At 28.6% G+C, this 21,270-nt stretch overlaps 1 protein-coding gene across 2 annotated transcripts in view; it reads left to right on the top strand.

The window, feature by feature from the left end:
• Positions 1-21,270, top strand: part of LOC100215007 (myotubularin-related protein 2) — a 54,946-nt gene that overhangs the window by 22,848 nt on the left and 10,828 nt on the right. For both annotated transcript variants that reach the window (XM_065811222.1, XM_065811221.1), the window contains exons 9-21: positions 1,153-1,227; positions 6,082-6,201; positions 16,409-16,489; positions 16,649-16,740; positions 16,809-16,902; positions 17,004-17,102; positions 17,345-17,404; positions 17,807-17,854; positions 17,949-18,041; positions 18,122-18,235; positions 18,399-18,446; positions 19,353-19,400; positions 20,880-20,963. In XM_065811222.1, the coding sequence (XP_065667294.1) occupies positions 1,153-1,227; positions 6,082-6,201; positions 16,409-16,489; positions 16,649-16,740; positions 16,809-16,902; positions 17,004-17,102; positions 17,345-17,404; positions 17,807-17,854; positions 17,949-18,041; positions 18,122-18,235; positions 18,399-18,446; positions 19,353-19,400; positions 20,880-20,963 (1,056 nt within the window). The remainder of the gene's footprint in view (positions 1-1,152; positions 1,228-6,081; positions 6,202-16,408; positions 16,490-16,648; positions 16,741-16,808; positions 16,903-17,003; positions 17,103-17,344; positions 17,405-17,806; positions 17,855-17,948; positions 18,042-18,121; positions 18,236-18,398; positions 18,447-19,352; positions 19,401-20,879; positions 20,964-21,270) is intronic.

Genomic DNA, 21,270 nt, shown 5'->3' with positions numbered 1-21,270 from the left:
AAATGTAGTTGGACCTGCAATTGTTGTAAGGTTGTTTTTCTTTCTTTTTTCTACCAATTCTATAATGGTCAAATGATCAATCATTTCTAATTTGATCAACTTAAACTTATTCTTTCTTATCCTTTTTACTGAATCTATCCCTTAATGCTATAAAATTTTTTATTCCTGGATCCCGGTTACTTACTAGTTATTACCATGGTTTTCATCTTCTTGTGCAACTGCTATTTCTAGTCGTAAATTTTTTTTTTTTTTTTTTTGCACAAATACAACTTTTCCTGGGAATAACTCTTTTGAAAAAAAAAAAAATTTTTAACATTGGTAGAAATTGGTGCAAAAGCATATTGTCTGATGCTAAGGTCAATTATTCTTGGGTTACTAAATTTTGTATTTTATCTAAGTAGTTTTGTTATTTGAAAATAGAAAAAATTTTAACTGTATTATTAACTTATAAGTTTTTGTAAAATATTTAACTGTTAAGACAAGTCTAACATAAATCTGATCATATAACTTCTCCTCTAAGATAAAACAAAACCATTTGTAAAGAATCTTTTCTCTAATTCATCTCATGAATTTAATGATCACGCTCTTCCCATTGTCCAGAGAAATAGGTTAATACATTGTGAGACATCCAAATCACACTGGCTTTTGTTGCTAAAGTGACTCCTGTCACATTATTTCAAAATATACTTACTCTAGATTATTTAACATGTGTAACTGAATCGATTTTTTGTGTCTGATACAAAATTACATTGTAGTTTTATTGGTTACTTGTAGCCTTGCTGGAAGTGAATTTAATTTTTTAAAAATAACAGCTATTGAGTATTAAGTATTTTGACAACTATATTAAATGCAAAATAAAAGTTTTTAATTTAATATAGTTTTTATAAATTCTCATAATAATCATATAGTTTGCATAAATTTGCATAATAGTAATATAGTTTGTATATTTTGCATAATAGTACAATAGTTTGCCATGTCTATTACTTTAGGAAATTTCAAATAAACAAAAATGTTATTAGGTTGCAATTGTTATTAAGCAATATGGAATGAAATGAACTAAAAGTCTTTGTCCAGTTGGCACAAATTTAAGCTTAAATAAACTTTTTTTTTTTTTAATGGAAATATTTTTAAATTTGAAGTTTATATTTTTAGCTTGCTGTGCCTGCCACGATAGGAGATGATGAAGTTCAAAACTGTGCCACGTTTAGAAGCAAATCCAGATTTCCTGTATGAATGAAATTTTTTTTTCTCTATAATATTAACTTACATATCAGGCTTGGCCAGGAAGGCGTGCGATCGCACGCCTGTTTATGACCACGCAAATAATATTTTCTTTTGACGATTTGACCACGGTTTTTAACATTTCAAAAATGCGATGAAAAAAATTGTTTTTAATTACGTTAAAAATAAATAACTGCTACACTTTTAACTTTATTAACGTTTTTATATTAGCGAAACGCTTTTAAATAAACTAAAAAATTATTGTTAATGATTTTATTTAAAGTATCAATGAAAGTTTTATAAATTTTTATTTATATTACTTAGTTATATAATTTTTTTTTATGATATATGATATATATAAATTAATAAATGTAATTTAAAAAAATTATTTAAGTTTTATAAGCGACGACTTTAAACAACGATTGTCACTTTAATAAACTTCATATAAGAATCATTAAATTTAATCGACACTCGAAAAGATTTTGTTGAGAAAAAAAAAGACAAACTTTTTTGAAACTCATTTGAATTAAATAACTTTACTAATGATCTTTACTAATGTTTTTATATTATTGAAACGCTTTTATATAAAGTAACAAATCACTGTTAATGATTTTTTATATAAAGTATTAATGAATATCATATATATATTGTTATATTTATATAAGCATGTACTTTTTATAATAATTAAATAAAAAAATTATATAAATTTTATAAATAATATAATATACTCGAAAAGATAAAAAATTTTTTTGCAAGAACGTAAGTAAAAAGAAATATTAATATAAAATGTTTAGTAGTCGGATTCCGAAGTTGAAGTAAAACCGCCATTGCTGCTGCTTTCGTCGGAACTGTCGTTTGTTTCAATTCTAGTATCAACTCCCTCCATCGATTCAAGGCGAACAACTCTTCGTTTACTTAGGTAGATATCTACGGCAGTACTCAAAATCTCGTCTCGTTCATGAATGGTAAAATTTGAGTCATTCCCGGCTATCATTATTGAGTTTTCCATAGTCTGGTGGTTCATCTTTAAACGGAGATCAGTTAGTAGTATAGTCAAGATACTGAAAACGCGTTCCACAGACGAATTCGAGCAAGACATACACATGACAAGTTCAACTAGAAGTAGCAGGTTTGGGAACTTTATTTTATGATACAAAAACATTTTCTGCCATAGTTGTGAAGCTGTGACTCCTTTATAATCGGTGTTTATTTTTAGTTTTGCCGCTTCCCATTCGAAACTAACCAGTTTAACGTCCAATTTTGCAGCTTCTAAAGGAATTTTGTATTCGCTAAGCAATAAAGATATGCTGACATCGCAATACATATTGTCTTCTGTCCAAAGTTGTGGGTCTAACCAATCCATAGCTTCGAAGATAGGGTTTAACAAAGAGCTAAATCTAAGGTCTATCAATGGTAAAATGACGTCGATTGCAGATCTTCTTACTTGTATAGCAGAATTAATATTTTCGAAGTTAAGGTTAGCAATATTGTCAAGCTCAATCTCTACAAACTCTGGATTTGATTTTTTCAATTCGTGGCTACTTTTAAAGTAAGAAGAAACAAGATTGGTTAAACCATCTTTTTCAACGATTCTAAATTTAGTTAAATACGAATCAATAATATCATCGATTTCTTCATTTCTTGATTCAACTAAATTAGCCTTGGTTAAATCCACTGCTGGTTTTAATTCATGCACCATTAATGTATTCTTTTCAAAAATCAACGATAATGGACTCAACTTCTCTAAAACATCTAAATAACTACAGACCATACATAATAGTCTGTAGTCATGAAGACGTTTAGATATCCCAGAAAGTTTAGCGCGCATTTCTGCTTTAATACCGCGATCTGCAAGTGCGTTATTAAAACCCACAATAAGCGAAGGCCAATTATGCAATAATTTGGTGAATCCGCGTTTCCTATGACTGACGAAGCGTGTTCCGGATATTTTGGGCAAGGTATAGTGTGTGATGTTTAATGCCTCCGCAGCTTTTTTAACTTCGCCTTTTAATTTCCCAGAATTGCGAAGTAAATTGAATAAGGTTATATAAAAGCGTTCGCACTCTTTATACTGGACAATTTCTTTAACAGCACTTTTTATTGCCAATTCTAATCGGTGGTTAACGCAGTGAATCTTTGCAAGCCACGATCTATCGCCTTTCATTTGAGTTAGTACCCCATTGTAAATGCCGAAATTGACGCTAGCTCCGTCGGAAGTAACGCTGACAACTTTGTTTTTGTACGCTTCTTCAGTTAGAGGAATATTCCCCGTTTTATTGAAAATGCTATAATAGCCTTTTTAATAGCATTAGCGCCCGTACCTCCCAAATTATTCATCTCAAGTAGAGATACAACAAAATAGGCAGGGGTCCCTTCTCGCTCAATCCGCACAAGAACTAACTCTTTCTCGTCCTTAGTTTTTCTGGCTTGAGAACCATCGGAAAGACTGGAGAAAATATTTTTCTCGTTGACAATTTTAGCAACTTTATCTTTAACTGCAAAAAAAAGAAAAAATTTTAGGCAAAAAATTTACAAACAAAAAAAATTAAAATTTAATATTATTTTTGTCAATTCTATTAGTAATTATCAAATTGAACCATGAAAGTCAATAACCTGCTTTATTGTTGGTTTTTCCTTCTACAAGACATGCTCCGTTAACTGAAGGTTCCCTTAAAATAGCTATTTTGTTCCTTGCACAAAGCTTACACCATATTTTAATAACTAAACCATTTTCTTCCGTGTATCCGATCATTTCTTCTTTCCCCCACGAAAGAAAAGTTTTTATGTTCTTAGATATAGGTTTATTAATTTTTTTTGCTTTAGATGCCATTCTTAAAAACTCGAGATACTAACAATTATATTTTCTTCCCTCTCTTTTATAAACTCTTAAGAAATTGAAAGTAAAAAACCCTGACGCACTAAACATAATTAGGGTGTGTGAAGCAGTTCCGCTTCCTCTTGCTTTTTTTAGTTTATTATTTTATTTTAGATTTAACATTTTAGAATTTAAGTTAGTAGAAGTTTAGTTTTAAATATTATTTACGCAATTAAAACTTTTACTTTACAAAATAAAAAATTTAATTCACTTGCATATATAAATATCTTATATTTATTTTATAATCTATTTTATAGTATAATAAACCGACAAATTTAAATTTAGTAAATAGTATAATTAGCATTCAGTATGGATTCTGGCGATTGCAGAAAAATTGTGGCTACCGCAGTATTTTTTTTAACTTCACAAAGGCGACGCATTTGTGACAAAAAAAAAATTTTCTTTTGTTTACGTAACTTCGAAGAATTGTTCAGAATCTTTTTTTGTTAACTTTTAAATATGCGTATTTATTAAACAATCGTTAGTAGTAAATTGTTACTTTATTTAAGAGGGTTTCGCATAATGTTATATTATAAAAACATTAGTAAAGATAAGAGATTTAAAGTTATGTATTCCAAACGTAATTATAAAAGTAATTTAAATAATCATATCGTTATAATTTTTAATTTTTTGATTTTAGTTTTAGTTAAGTTATTTTTATTTTATTTTTCGTTATTATATTTTTTTGTTTTCAGAAGATTTCTTTTCTTTTTTTTAGGATAAGTTTTTTTTAAGTTTCTTTGTAGTTTAAATAATTTTTTTCAGCGCATTTTTAAAATGTATAAAAATTTTCAAAACATCTTAACAGCTGTGGTCAAACTTTCAAAATGAAATAGTATTTGCATGGTCATATTATGGCGTGCGATCGCACGCCTTCCTGGCCAAGCCTGCATATATGAAAAGCTTTTACTTACATAAATGTAAAAAAGTTAAAAAAACACTGGAAAAGTTCATAATAAAAAAAGACTCTAGAAGTTTATTCACGATTATTATGAAAGTCTATTAAAATTAAAACATTTTCAAAAGTTAATAAATTTATGTTATAAAACAAATTGAGCATGAGGAAACTGATGAATAAACCATCTTTTGTCTGTTGATTGTTTTTTTGTTTTTATTTTATTTTTTTATTTTTTTGAGTTCTTTAAAGTTAATGAAAGTTTAAACTTCTTGAAAAGTTTGTTCTTTTCATTTTAGAGGTATTACCGGACAGACCACAATAATTTGATTCTAACCACCTGACAGACCACAATATGATTCTAGTCACCTGACAGACCATGATATAATTCTAACCACCTAACAGACCCCAGTATGATTATAACCACCTGACAGGTCACAATATGATTCTAACCACCTGACAGATCACAATATGATTCTAACCACCTGACAGACCATAATATGATTCTAACCACCTGACAGACCATGATATGATTCTAACCACCTGACAGATCACAATATGATTCTAACCACCTGACAGATCACAATATGATTCTAACCATCTGACAGACCACTATGTGACTCTAACCACCTGGCAGACCATAATATGGCTCTAATCACCTGACTGGCTAGGATATGACTATAACCACCTGACAGACCACAATATGATTTTAATCACATTTTTATATCAATTAATTACTGCCTAAAACTATTTAAAAAGATTGTTTAAATATTCCAATTAAAAAAAGTTTTGGCATAATGTAAATGGCTTAACACTAGGTAAAACCACCATTTCACAGGTTATGCTGTTAACTGGTGATTTTGTCTGCATACATATAGTAACTTACAAGTGAGTGAACATCGATTTTATTTAGCAGTTTGATTTGGGCCTACTGTGTTTATATCATGTAGTTTTTATAAACTGAAGAGTTATATGTGTGATGATTTAACTATACTGTTCAGAGCAAGAGGTTTCTAAGCAAAATTTCTGGTTTATTTATAATTGCAATTTATGATAAAACTATATTAATACAAAATCCTTTTTAACTTAGGTTCTTTCCTGGCTGCATCCTTCAAATAATGCTTCTATAACAAGGTGTAGTCAACCAAATGTTGGTGTTGGAGTTGGTGGAGGTGGAAGAAGAAATAAAGATGATGAAAAATATATTCAAGTATTTTTTATACATTTGTTTTTTATTACACTTTAGAAGTTGTTTTTTTTTTTAATCTAAACCCTCTTGCCTCAAGCTTTTTAAACATTTTTGCTCTCAAGAGATTTATTGTGAATGACACTAAAACCAGTCATTTGAATGTCATGGTAGTTGTCAGTGGTGAATGAATAACAATAAAACCAGTTGTTTGAATGTCATTGTAGTTGTCAGTAGTGAATGAATAACACTAAAACCAGTCATTTGAATGTCATTATAGTTGTCAGTAGTGAATGAATAACGATAAAGTTGTTTATTTTTGTAAAGCTAATAATAATAATTTAGAATTTGTTAAAGTTGTTTAAAATTTTCATAATATTTGACTAGGTCGGGAGGCGTGAGCGATCGCTCTCAATTACTGAACACAGAAATAATATTTAGTTGCGAAAAACTGGCCAGAATTTTTTAGTCGTTTTGAGAACATTTCAAAAAACGAAAAAAAAGAGCAAAAAAGATTAATTGGACCAATGAGAGACAGTTACAAATAAAATAATAAACTAGGAAAAGAAAATAACTTTTAACACGAAAAAACTTTAAGCAAAATAAATTACGTTTAGAACAAATATTTTCGAAACATCTCTCTTTTATAATTTTTTTATAAAATTAAGCGACATTTTTTATATAAAGTAACATCTTACGACTGCTTAATAAGGAAACAAATGCTCTTTTATTTATCAAAGAGTATAACAATTTTTATTTATATACTCGTATCTTATTTCCAGTGCTGGATTAACAAGGGTTGGGTTTAGAGGGAGCTATAGTCCCAGGCCCCGCAATGTTAAGGGCCCCGAAATAGTCAAGAAGACCTTTTTTATTAGTCAATTTTACGTTGTTGCACATAAAAAAGGCCTCCAAAATAAAAATAGCCCCTGACTCCAAAAAATCCAACAAGATTCTAATAAAACTAATACTAGTTTTAGTTTTATTTAAGCTAAATTATTTTATAAATAAAAAAGTTAATTTTTTTAATAACTATTTTGTGCTTCGTGTAGTTTGAAAAGTTTAACACATTTGAAACAATTCTTTTTAGTAAGATGAACAAATGAAATAATTAAATCATTGAGTTACTGTAGAAATTAATTTAACTAGATAGAAATCAACTTGAAAGGTTAAATATACTTAATGAAGTGGAAGCGAAACTGCTTCACAATACCGCTGATGATAATTAGTGAATGGGCTTTTAAATTTTAATTAGTATTTAAAACAGAAACAAGTATAAAAATGTATAAGTAGAAAAAGGGGTCCGAATTAAACACTGAAAGTTTCAATATTTATCAGTTACTTATATGTTTTTTAATTCTTAAGACCAATTTTCACTTAAATATATATATATATATATATATATATATATATATATATATATATATATATATATATATATATATATATATATATATATATACATATACATATACACAACCCTCATACATATACATATACACAACCCTCAGAACTAGGGTCGGTATTCGCAAATGCCAACCTAACTGTCGATTAAGAAGTGTTTGAGGTCGGCAAAAAATTGCCGATCTTGTTTTTATGTTTTATGGTAAGGCCTTTGTATAAATTTTTTTTTTTTGCAAACCTGATGCTGACCTCTAAAAGATTGAGGTCGGCAAATTATTGCCGACCTCATTTTTCTTAATTTCAAGGGGATTAAGAAAATATATATATACACACACATGTATATATATATATATATATATATATATATACATACACATGTATATATATTTGTGTTCTGTCGTGACCTCAAGTGCAGTGCTTGTTCATCTGTGCTTGAGGTGTTTGTGTTTAGTAACCAGAAACTTCTTGTATGTTTATTTCATAATTAGTTTTATTAACTTTGATGATTATTAATAATTTTATTGAAAACACAATTATTGTTGAAAGTCTTTTTGTTTACAAAATAAAATGTAAAAATTGCTTTAAAATATTACATTAGAATAAAAAATAAATACACAAAATTACATTTACATGAAAAATACATACTTTTTAAATAAAAAATCAAAACATACTAATAAAATCTGTGATATATAATAAAGTTTCAAAATTTTGACAATTAAATAAATATATACTTAAAACATTTATTTTTGTAAACAAATAATAATAGTTTAAAAGATTTATGGCTTTGCAGATGTGGCTCCCAGAATGAGCCATAGTATTAAAATAATAGTTCGTTTGATAATATATTCCCAAACAATTTATGCTAGAAATCTCAAAACTTAACAAATCTCGAATAATAAAATTTTTAAAACATTTCAACAGAATACTCTAGAACTTTATTTCACTTAGTCATCATATTTTTTGAACCAATAGAATTAGTTTGTTCATAGATTTGGCGGGTTTTTAGTGTTTGCGAATATTCATTTTATTCTTCCACACCGAGATATTTTGAGAATGTTCAAGTTTATGCATGTTTTCATGTATGTCCGTAAAACAAAAGTTTTTTGTTTTACGGACATACACAAACTTAAATGTTCTTAAAAAGACTAAGTGAAGATGTTAAAAAAAAAAACGATGTTAGCACATATCATATTAACCATTAATGTCTATTGAGACAATAAAAATTTGAAAAATAGATAATAAGAATAGTATTATATTTCATATCGCATTATGCTTTGTGTTAAACATTTTATATTCATAGCAAGGCCTGGATAGGATGGAATTGTTTCTCAAGCTTTTGACAAAGTCTGTGAAATTTTTAAGGGAGTATTTTCAATACTATTGAATTGCTTTTTTTCCAATTATCTACATAATGGCTTTCCTAAATTGGGTTTATTTGCTTGCTTACTTCTGATTCTATATTATTTGCTTGCTTGCTTCTGATTCTATTTGTCAGCGTGGAAAACAATGGCCAGTCAACAGTTAACAATCTCCTGAAATGACTAAAATTGCTATTTTGACCTACCAAAATAAATTCTTGTCATGTTTGACTGGTTATAAAAAAAATCATATTTTTGAAAAAGAAGGTTTTACAAGTAATCATGATGTAATTTGGAAAATGCATATACTAAAATTTTAAATAATGCTCATTAAAATTACGCTTCTATTAAAAAAGGAAATAGGTTATTATTCCGAGAACCATAAAATATTTTGAAATAATTTTTACACAGGATATCATATATTTATTTTTCTGGTAAAAAAAACAACATATTTAAATATTTAAAAAACCAGATTATAAACATAATCTATCTTACCAACCTATCTATTATGATCTATCTAACCAACCTATCTATTAGAATTTATATCTATCTTACCAACCTATCTATTCGAATTCATATCTATCTTACCAACCTATATATTAGAATTCATCTATTTGGCTGGCACAAATATATATTTATAATACATTGTTTCCAGTTTAGGATGTTGAATGCTGGATCTTCTTGACTCAATGCATGAGTTTTGCTTGTACCTATTTTTATGACTAGGCAACTCATTCTATTATCTCCTAATGAGGGTACAGCTCTAAAACTCAGTTTCATGGTTCTGAGGCCAGCTGGTAGTCAGATTTCCCTAACTCTGTGGTAGCTCTCAGAGAGGCTGATTCCATCAACAGCTGAAAAATATCAAAGTATTAACAGTGCCATGTTGCGCATGGATGTTGTCCCTGTTTGTACTTTTGGTGTGCATTGCCAAGGCCACATTTGGAGTCTTTTGTTACAGCTTTGGGTTAATCAATTGTAATAAGCCAATTGCTTGGGCTATTAAACAGTGTACTAAGTACTGTCTATGCTTCGAGTCAAGTTCTTTAACAAATTTAAAAATGACTAAAGTACCAAAAACTATAAAACACAAAAAACCATCATCATCACTAAGTTCTCTAAACCTATCATTCATTAATATTCGTGGTATTCGAAGTAACTTTTCTTCTGTTGAGTCTTATATCTTGCAAAGCTCACCAGACCTACTTACTCTTTGTGAGACTAATTTGAGTTCAGCTGTCTCATCTTGTGATCTTAGTGTTGATGGTTATCTTCTTTTAATTCGTAAAGATTTCAATAGTCACATGCTCGGCCTGGGCATTTACATTCATAAGAATTCACCCATTTGTCATAAAACTAGTTTTGAATCCACAGACTATTCTTTTATGTGCTTTCAAATCAAATTGCCTAGCCTTCTCTCTTTATCCATCAGCTAATATTGTTGTTGTCAGTGACTTTAATGCTCATCACACTGAATGGCATCACACTGAATGGCTCTAGTGTCAGTGACTCTACTGGCATTAAGGCCCTCAACTTTTGCCTTTCTCAATAGTCAACTTTCCAACTCGCTTTCCAGACAACCCGAATCATTTACCTTCTCTACTTGACTTATGTCTTGTTTCTGATCCTAGTCAGTGCTCAGTTTCTCCACATTCACCCTTAGGTGCTTCTGATCACAGATCTCTCTAAAACTATTATCTCATTCATCTTTATCATCTGAATCCCCCTATCATCATACCTCTTACAACTACCTTTAAGCTGACTGGGACTCTTTCTGTGATTTTCTTCATGATGGCCCTTGGGTAGAAATATTTTGTCTTCCTGTTGACAAATGTGCTTTTTACATAACTTTGTGGATTCAGGCAGACATGGAACTCTTTCTACGATTCCAGGTCAAACCTCACTCTCGTCCATGGTTTTCCTCACACTGTGCTGCTGCAGTCGAAACCTTTACTTCCATATCTATCAGCAAAACAATTCTCCAAAAAACAGACGTCTGTTTATTACTGCTAGAAACCATTGTAAAAAGGTTTTGTCTAACGCCAAAGCCCACTATTCTCAGGTCATGAAATCTTTAATATTATCAATAATAAGGGCAAATCTGTAATTCCACCTCTCTTGTATGGTTCAGACTTTGTCACCTCACCTAAAGACAAAGCTGAATTGTTTGCTAAAAACTTTTCATCAATATCATCTCTTAATTCCACTAGTTATGTTCTACTTGATATAGCCAGCAAACAGGTTGATCCACTGCTTGACATTTGTATCACTTCAGCTTCTGTATCTAAAGTGATTTCCTGTATAGACTCTTCTACAGCTTGTGTCCCGGACAACATAACTGTTATTGTCTTGCAGAAGTGTTCTCCGGAGGAGTCGTCTATACTCTCAAAACCATTCAACAAGTGCTTATCAGAGTCTTGTTTTCCAGCCTGCTGGAAAGTGGCATCTGTCATCCCTATTTTCAAAAATTCTGGAGACCAATCTGATTTGTCTATCTACCGTCCCATTAGTCTTTTTCCTATCAAAAGCAAGGTTTTTGAATCTTTAATTAACAAACACTTTATCTCTCATCTTGAATCTCATAATTTACTTTTTGATTATCAATATGGATTTCGATCTTCTCGTTCTACAGCTGATTTGCTAACAGTAATAACCAATAGGTTTTATTGTGCATTAGATAAAGGTGGAGAGGTTAAGCCATCGCTCTTGACATTTCTAAAGCTTTTGATAAAGTTTGGCTGGTCTTTTCTATAAGCTTTCTTCTTATGGTGTATCTGGCAACATCTTTAAGATTATTGAATCCTTCCTTTTCAATTGTAGTATAAAAGTTGTCCTCAATGAACAGCACTCTTCTTATTCTGTAACTTCAGGGGTTCCTCCAGGTTCTATCCTTGTCCCTATACTCTTTTTAATTTACATTAACGATCTTCCAGATATTCTCACACCTAAGGTGTTATTGTTTGCTGATGATACTACCATTTGTTTTTGTTGTGATAAGAAGCCAACACTCTCTGATTGCTTGGAGGGGGCATTTAAGCTTGAAAAGGATCTCACTTCTGCTACAGCATGGGGCTCACAGTGGCTGGTAAACTTTAATTCAGATAAAACTCATTTTTTTTAGCCAATTGTTATCGCAATAGTTTAGATCTTCCTATATTTATGAACGGTGATGTACTCGATGAGTCATCCACTTTTCATCTTCTAGGATTAACTCTTACTTCTGATCTTTCTTGGAAACCATATTTCAAAACCATTGCAAAATTAGCATCTGCTAAGGTTGCATCTCTGTATCAAGCTTGACTCTTTCTAACTCCAGATTCTATTCTTTATCTCTCTAAATCTCAAATTTAGTCTTGTATGGAATACTGTTACCATATCTGGGGCTGGTCTTTTAATGATGTCGTTTTTCTTTTAGACAAAGTGCAAAAATGCATTGTAAACATAGTTGGACCTGCTCTTGCAACCAACCTCCAACCATATCACATCGTAATGTTGCTTCTCTTTCTCTTTTCTACAGATACGATAATGGGCACTGCTCTAAAGAGCTAGCGTCTCTTGTGCCATCTACTAAAATTCATTCTCTTGTTACTCGTCATTCAATTAAGTCTCATCCTTATTCTTTGACTGTTTCTAAGTTTTTTTCCTCGAACATCAGTTCTTTGGAATTCGCTTCCTTCATCTTGCTTTCCTGTTTTCTGTAATTTGCAATCTTTTATGTCATCTGACAATCGTTATCTTGCCCTAATCTTCATTTTTTCTTATCCAGTATCTTCCAACTTTAATTAGTGGTTGCTTGCAGCCTTGTTGGAAGCGACTATGTTTAAAAAAATTAAAAAAATTCTGTGGTTAGTTGGAAAATAGTTAGAAGATGTGAAGTGTATAACCTGACATCAAAATCATTCAAGTTATGCCCTAATGAAAAATATGAAATTATTTCAAACAATAACAACAGTTTATTAAATTAAAAAACTGAAATTATAATGAAACGTCGGCATAGAAATAAATTCCTTCTTTGTCGATTCGACACAAGGTAAAGTTAGACATGTAATTGATTTTTGACATCTGATCCCATTGCATTGTTTAATTTGTATTTTTAACGGTTTTTTAATTTCTTGATATAAAAGTATATGGCTAATGATTGCCGTCAGGCATGAAACCAACAAAAAAGTCGTATTTTTTTTATTTTAATATTTACTATATATATGTATATATATTTTTTTTTTCAGAAATTTTATGAATATTGAAAAAGGCTGAATATCATGGTTAACATATATTTTTTAGAAAATTTATGAATATTGAAAAAGCTGAATATCATGGTTAATAAGGTATTGCATATGGTTGTAAAACTGGATACAACAGTTGTGTAGAAGATATAAAAGATGCTTCTTTTCATTTTCTGTTAAAAAATCAACAATTGCTAAATTATTGGGTTCGTTTTGTAAACAGTTGTGTTTGGGTGCCATCAAATTCAATGAAAAGCATTCGAGGTATAAAATGCAAGTTAAATTGGAGTTTAAACTCTATTTATGAAATTTTCTCAATGGAATGCCTAAAAGGCCTTCCACACTACATCACCTATTACTTTGAGAAGGCCACCTCAAACTCGTATTTATCAAGAAGATAAACGTAGTTTTTTTTTTTTTAAATGATAAAAATAACTGAATGGAACAAGTTAAACAGTAAACATTTACCAGAATGTTTTCAACTTAAACATCTCAGTTGTGTAATTTATTACAATTTAAAATTTGATCCTTTTATGCATTTTTCATCTGTTCTTGAATCAATAAAAATTCATCATTTTTATGTGTAGTTTTGCAATATAAAAGAAATAATATTCCACTCCCTTTATAGTTAACTAAAAGTCATAATGGCAAGTTAACTAGTTTGAGTATGCTAGAGAATCTTGCATTGTACTGAAATGTCACAGCTTCTAATAAAAATATACTTCTTGATGAAATTAATAATAGAATATACTACAAAGCATAAGGTTAACCACAATATTCTGCAGATATAGTTAGACATGCTTTATTATTAAGATATGCATCTAAACAAATATATGGATTTTTACTTGAATGGTTTCCATTACTTTCAATTTCTTCATTAAATAAAATAAAACAAGGTGGATTTGATGCAATAAAAGCTGTTAAAACACCTCATGTGAAAGGTTAGAGGATACATGAAGATATAATACTAATTGTAGGTGAATTTTATCTTCAGAAACAGACCCAATATTGTAGTGGTGTCTATGTGGTTGCAGATGGCAATGGCAATCTGTACAAGGGAGTTGTTGCATTTATGATTGTTAGTTTAAAGAAATCTATTCCTTATATTATAAAAGCAGTTCCATAAGTGGTAAATGGCTTTCGGATCAAATATCAGATTCTATTATTTCTCTTTCTCTATCTCGTTTTAAAATTTGAGGAGTTACCAACAATCATCAAGCATTATCATCCTGATAGTTTAAATATTTAAATATACATATTTAATGATAGTGTTCACTTTGTTAAAAATATCAGAGATAATTTATTACACAGTAAAAAATTTTTCTTTCTATCATTTACATATAATATAAAAGATGACATCTATAATTGTTTAGCTGGTTATATTACTTGGAGAGATTTTAATCTTCTACATTCTAAAGATGAACAACTTCAAGCTAATTTAAAAAATGTTCTAAAAATTACTTATCAACCTGGTAATAAAAAGCAAAATGTTTCTCTTGCACTGTCAATTTTTGATGAAACAACAATTGCAACTTTTACAAGTTATTTTTCAGAACGAAACAGCATTTCTGGTTTTCTGAGCATTTTCAAAAATGATGAACTGTTTTAAATATAAAACAAGAATTTAGTTCAAATAATCTTGGTAATGCAATTATTTTTGATCATGGTAAAACAACTTTTTTTTAGGCAACTAATTAATTGGATTGAACTTTGGCAGAAATCTCAATTTTTTACTTTATCAAAACAAACATTGTCTGCTTCAACTTTCCATTCTCAAGCAATGCTTATAGATAAGTTTATCAAAGAAGAATATTTGTATGTGCTTACTTTACAATTTTAAAGTGACCATATAGAGTGTAGATTTTCTCAATATCAACAGATGAGTAGTGGGAGATTTTGAGTTAACTTACTTGAAGTTCAACATTCAGAAATTCATTATTTTACCATATCTGCCTTTAATTAAAGAAAATGTAAATTTTTGGGAGGAAGATTTAAAAATAAATACCCAATTATTAATGAATTACTAATAATATTAGGTTTAAACTCAAATGAGATATCTGAGTTAACCGTTTCACCTGAAAAAAAAGAAGTTGTAACAACAATTGCTGGTAATATAGCAAGGAAATTGAAAGAAGAAGCATATGCAACGATTGCAAATCTATGCTTGCTACAGATGCAAGCAATACAAGTATTTGTCCGTATCTATAAATACTTTCACTTGGTGGTTTTACTGTTCTTCCACTTTCACTTAAGGGTTTCACATGTGGGTGTTTTGCACTCTTGGATAATCTTTCAAATTTATTAACTAAACAAGGTGCTAATGTCAAACTTTGTTTTATCAAAATACTTTCCAACAGTTTGCTTTACCTGCTTTACACACAGAATGTGGGTTTAAATTTTATTTGTCCGTATCTATAAATACTTTCACTTGGTGGCACATGTGGGTGTTTTGCACTCTTGGATAATCTTTCAAATTTATTAACTAAACAAGGTGCTAATGTCAAACTTTGTTTTATCAAAATACTTTCCAACAGTTTGCTTTACCTGCTTTACACACAGAATGTGGGTTTAAATTTTCTTCTAAAATTAATGTCTTTTTTAACAATAAGCAGAAGGTATCAATGCCACTGTAGGAAAAGATGCTGTTAAATTTTCAAAAGTAGACAGAGGAATAAATAACATAAAATGGATAATAACAAAAATAAATTAAAACAGAAGAGCACAAATTTAACCACAGATTTTTTTTGTAAATTCCCAGTGTTGTCAATTTAAATGTGTAATGTACAAATATAAAAATAAATATTGTATATATTTATATATATATATATATATATATATATATATATATATATATATATATATATATACATAATATACATTGAAATATGTTTATTAATACACAAATCACTAGTATGAAAGGATAAAATGCCAGTTTTTTATGAATACTTTTTTATTTGTAATATTATATTTATACTATTTATTTAGTCTATATTATATTCCATATTATATTAGTCCATATAATATTATATTTATACTATTTATAACTGGTAATATTATATTTATACTATTTATTTAGTCCATATAAGATATAATAATACGTTTTCTCTATAGTTGCACAGCCATCTTTTTGTATAAATAGGCCTCTTAGAATCGACCTCTAAAATGTAATATATATGTCCGTGTAATATAGTAGGCCATGATATAGTGATTGCATTTTGTTACTTTGTCTTAAATGTGAATTTTTAGGCTATCTTGGAAGCAAATTTACAATGTCATAAACTTTTTATAATGGATGCAAGACCAAAGATTAATGCTGTGGCAAATAAGGTATTACGATAACTTATTTGAATTATTAGACAATCATTGGACAAAACTTCTTAAAGGTCTTCTAATTTATTTATTATTATTTATTATTCTTCAAATTTATTTATTATTATTTATTATTTAAATTTATTTATTCAATAGATAATAAAGAGATTTTTCTAGGCCAAAGGCGGAGGTTATGAAGACAATAATGATTATCCTAACACTGAGCTGGTGTTTCTTGACATTGCAAATATTCATGTTATGAGAGACAGGTATGTATCATGAAATATGCCTTTTTTACTGTTTTGTTTTGATATGTAAATATATATTTGGATTTTAGTTTACGTAAGCTTAAAGATATGGTATATCCAGAAGTCGATGATGCCCATTATTTATCAAACTTGGAAGCAACACGTTGGTTAGAACATTTGAAGGTAAAAAAATTTTGTGTTTGATATCTCAAACCATGAATAGAGTGCTTTTTTAAAGGTCATGTGTATTTTGTATTTTTTTATTCTTGTTTTGATGTATTAAGGCTGTTATCGCTGGAGCTGTTCGTATTGCAGATACTGTTGATAGATGTCGTACATCTTGCATTGTACACTGTAGTGATGGTTGGGACAGAACTCCACAAGTAAAAATATTTTAAGATTTGATGTTGAAATTGTTAACAGAAATGTTTAATATTTTTATTATAAGTGTTTTTTAAGTTATCTCTTAGATAAAATTTGTAAAAAATTTGAAGTTAAATGGAATTAAAATAAATATTTTTCATTTTCAACTTAAAAGAAAGAAAAAGTAAAACTTAAAAGAAAGTAAAGTTATTAGCAACCTTTTAAACAACTTTTTTAAATTTAAAATATATTTTTATATTAGCTGACATCATTGGCAATGTTACTTTTGGATCCTTATTACAGAACTGTTCAAGGTTTTGAGGTAAAATTTGAAGTTTTAAAGTAAACATTTTTAATATCAAAGTCCCTTCTTTTTAATAAGAATGTAAAGTTTTTAATAAGAACTCTCTTCTATTTAATAGGGGTTTAAAACATCCTTTACACCCCTATTAAATAGAAGAACCTCACATCCCTTCTTTTTAAAAGGGATGTGAGGTTCATTTTTTAAATCTGAAGTCCTAAAATCAAAAATCAAAAAGTTAGAACCTTGGGATTACTTTTGGTGATCACGTCCTCTGAGATGAACTTTATGCAGTGGTGTTCACATCCTCTGAGATGAACATTGCGCAGTGGTGTTTACCTTCTCTGAGCTCATATAGCAATATTTCACTTTTAGAGTTTAATTATTATTTAAGTTCTTGAGGATTTTTATTGATAATTATAGATTTTAATTGAAAAAGAGTGGTGTAGTTTTGGACACAAATTTTCTCAGGTATTTTAATTAAAAATCAAGGTTTATCTTTAACTACTTTTTATTTACTAAATTTCAATTACTTATAAATTAAAAATCTTCTTGATTTTTTCAGAGGTATGGTTTAGGGGATAAAAATCATTCAGATGATCAGCGATCTCCAATATTTGTACAGTTTATAGATGCTGTGTGGCAAATAACAAAACAAGTAATAATTCTTTTGTTGTTGTTATTTTGTAAGTTTATTTTATTATATATGTTTTTCTTTTTTCTTTTTCTTTTTTTTAGTTTCCATGTGCATTTGAATTCAATGAACATTTCCTTATCACAATTTTAACACATTTAAATAGTTGCTTATTTGGAACTTTTCTTTACAATTCAGAAACAGAAAGAGTAAAAGAGGTTTAAAATTTCCTAATCTTTCCTAATTTGAATTTTATAAAATGGAAACAATTGAGAAAGTTTATTTAGTTTGCTTAATAGTTTATTTATTTATCAAGTTTTTTATGTTACTAAAATCTAGCAAAGAAATAATTAGAGTATATAAGATACTTTATTTTAATAGGATATATGTAACAAAACACATTCACTTTGGTCTTTTGTGAACAGCCAGGTAAATTTATTTTTATTTTTTATACTTTAAGTTCATGTTATCATTACAGGTGCTTGCTTAATCTGACAACACATTTTTTGAATGCATTCTATAGTTATGACTTCATGTTGTTATATTTTATGTCACCATGCCTCAATTAAAAACTTTGAAGTGCTATTTAAACGGTTTACATAAAATTTGCTAGTCTCTTTAGAGATTCTCTTTTTTATTAATTATTAAATAATTTACAGCTCTGACTCTCTTATGTGATAATAAATTACTTATTACTCATTTAGTATGTTTGGATAGAGAAAAATATTTAAAAGTAAAAGTGGTGATAAATATCTTTTTGTTGACTTTTTTTTTGATTTCAAGTAGACCATATTATACAGTCATGCAAGATTTGTTGCAAATGACTATGCAAGTTTTTTGACCATAAAATTAAAATTTATATGAGTTTTTATTATTTCAAGTAGACCATATTGTCGGTTGACAAGTAAAACTCATTAAGTACAGTTTTATGGGAAATTGACTTTAATACACTATGATGCCCAAGTATTAACAACATATTGCAAGAAAAAGTCACTAAGTGCGTAAATCAATCCAAAATACTATTTCAGATTGATTTACACACTTAGTGACTTTTTCTTGCAATATGTTGTTAATATTTGGGCATCATAGTGTATAAAAGTCAATTTCCCATAAAACTGTACTTAATGAGTTTCACTTGTCAATTGACGATATTTTACAGTTATGTAAGCTTTGCTGCAAATGACTATGCAAGCTTTTTGACCAAAAAATTAAAGTTAATATGATTTTAAAATCCAAAAATTATTCCAAAAAATTAAAATTATTATGATCTTATTTTAAATCAAAATTTTTTTTTTGTTAAAGTTATTTTTTCAATTTATTTTTTAATTTTTTTAGATAGAAGAGTATTTGAACCCTTTGTATGCGAAACTACTGCATCAACATGTGCGTTTTTAAAAACAAAATATGTTTTTTTTTTTAATTTGCAGTTTCATTTAATACAGGTTGATCTTCAAGTAAATCATTGATCTTGATCTTTATGTAAATGGTTTCAATGAAAATTAATCCTCATTAATATAAACATTCTTTGCATCATAAATGTTTAGATTAATACTTTTTGATAAATGTTTAGGTTAATTTTTATTTTTTCCGGATATCCAAATAGTTTTCTGGAAATACAAGTTTAAAATTTTTTTTTTGTCATCAAATAATTACAACAGTAACGGTATCGTTCATCAATTACTTTATGCTATTTTTTACTTAGGAAAGGCATTATTTTTACAAATAATTTTTCTTATTTGTAGGCGTATATTTATTAATAAAGGGATTCCCAAGTGCTGAGACAAATTGAGTAATAAGAGCAGCTGTAGCGCAGTGGTTGCGCACTTGCCTCTGAAACATAAGATCCGCACCCCACCTCTGGGCAAGTTCTGGGCATTAAACCCCACCTCTGGGCAAGTTTTGCGACATCAGTTGGGTAGAAGACATAAACTTTCTATTAAATGCTCTTCCCCGGTGCTCTGTGATTAGACCATAAGGACTTCTTGGGGCACCTTTTTTGCTTATGTTTTGATAAATACTTTGTTTTGGAACGTTTAAATAATATAGAACTTATTTTTTAAGGATTATTTAAGATATGTAAACACTCAGCTCTTAGAGATCACTTTAATTATTTTGACTACTTCACCTAAAAATCTAGTGTAATTTAATTTATAAACTCTATTTAAGTAAGCATTAAAATACTTTACTATAGAAGAATGCCTGCCAAAAGTTTTCTTTTCAAGCACATGAGATATTCTTAAATACAAAAAAAGCATTTTTATTCCCGGTTTTTTCCAGATATGTCTTAAAAGTATTTTTCCGGATTTTTTCTCGATATTATAAGGAAAAAATTTTCCAGATTTTAAATATAAACCAGGATAATCTAAAATATATATATAAATAAATATATATATGTATATATATATATATATATATTTTTATATTATATATAAAAATATATAATATAAAAATATAAATGCATAATATAATCTATAAATAATATAATAATGTATTAAAATGCCCCATATTCTTTTTTTCGGTTTTTAAATTTTAAAAATAGATTTTGAGCAACTTAAAAATTTTTAATTGTTGTTACAACTTTCACTTTAAATCATAAACAAACATGTTTGATGCGGGGAAAAGATGAGCTTGGTACTACCAGGGGGTAAATTATTCTGATTACCTTTTTGTGTTATTCAATATTTTTGTCTTAATAACATAGTGCCACTATATCTTCTTTAACATTGTACTTCTTTAACATAGTTAAGAATTATTTTCTTTTTCTATCGCACAGGTTTTATTTATATTTATTTTTATTCATAAGTATTTTTTATTCCAAGTTATCCTCAGATCTTACGGCTGAGGCTCTATTTCTACTCATAGGTACTACTACCAGTTGCTAGTGTTCGTCACTTGAAACTTTGGAAAGCTTATTATATGCGTTGGAATCCAAGAATGCAACCACAGGTATTTTTTTAGTTTTTTTTTGTTTTATTTTAAAAATACAGCAATGTATGTAGTATTATGTAAATTTATGTAGCATCTACTTTGTAATGCATTCATACCGTGCAAATTGTTTACAAATTGCAGTATTATTTGCTTAATTCCATCCAAAAAAAATGAAGTAAAAAAAGTTGATCTAAAATAAAAAACCTTAAAGTTCAGGTGAATTTTTACCATGAGCAGGGCTTTATACATCTTGTTATTCATTTTCATAATTTTCTTATTTTTAAAAAAATTATTTTACATAAATATTTTATATTTTAAAAGCAAT

Source organism: Hydra vulgaris, chromosome 12 (assembly GCF_038396675.1).
Source record: "Hydra vulgaris chromosome 12, alternate assembly HydraT2T_AEP".
Classification (NCBI taxonomy): Eukaryota; Metazoa; Cnidaria; class Hydrozoa; order Anthoathecata; family Hydridae; genus Hydra; species Hydra vulgaris.
This window is presented reverse-complemented; position numbering and strand designations above follow the sequence as displayed.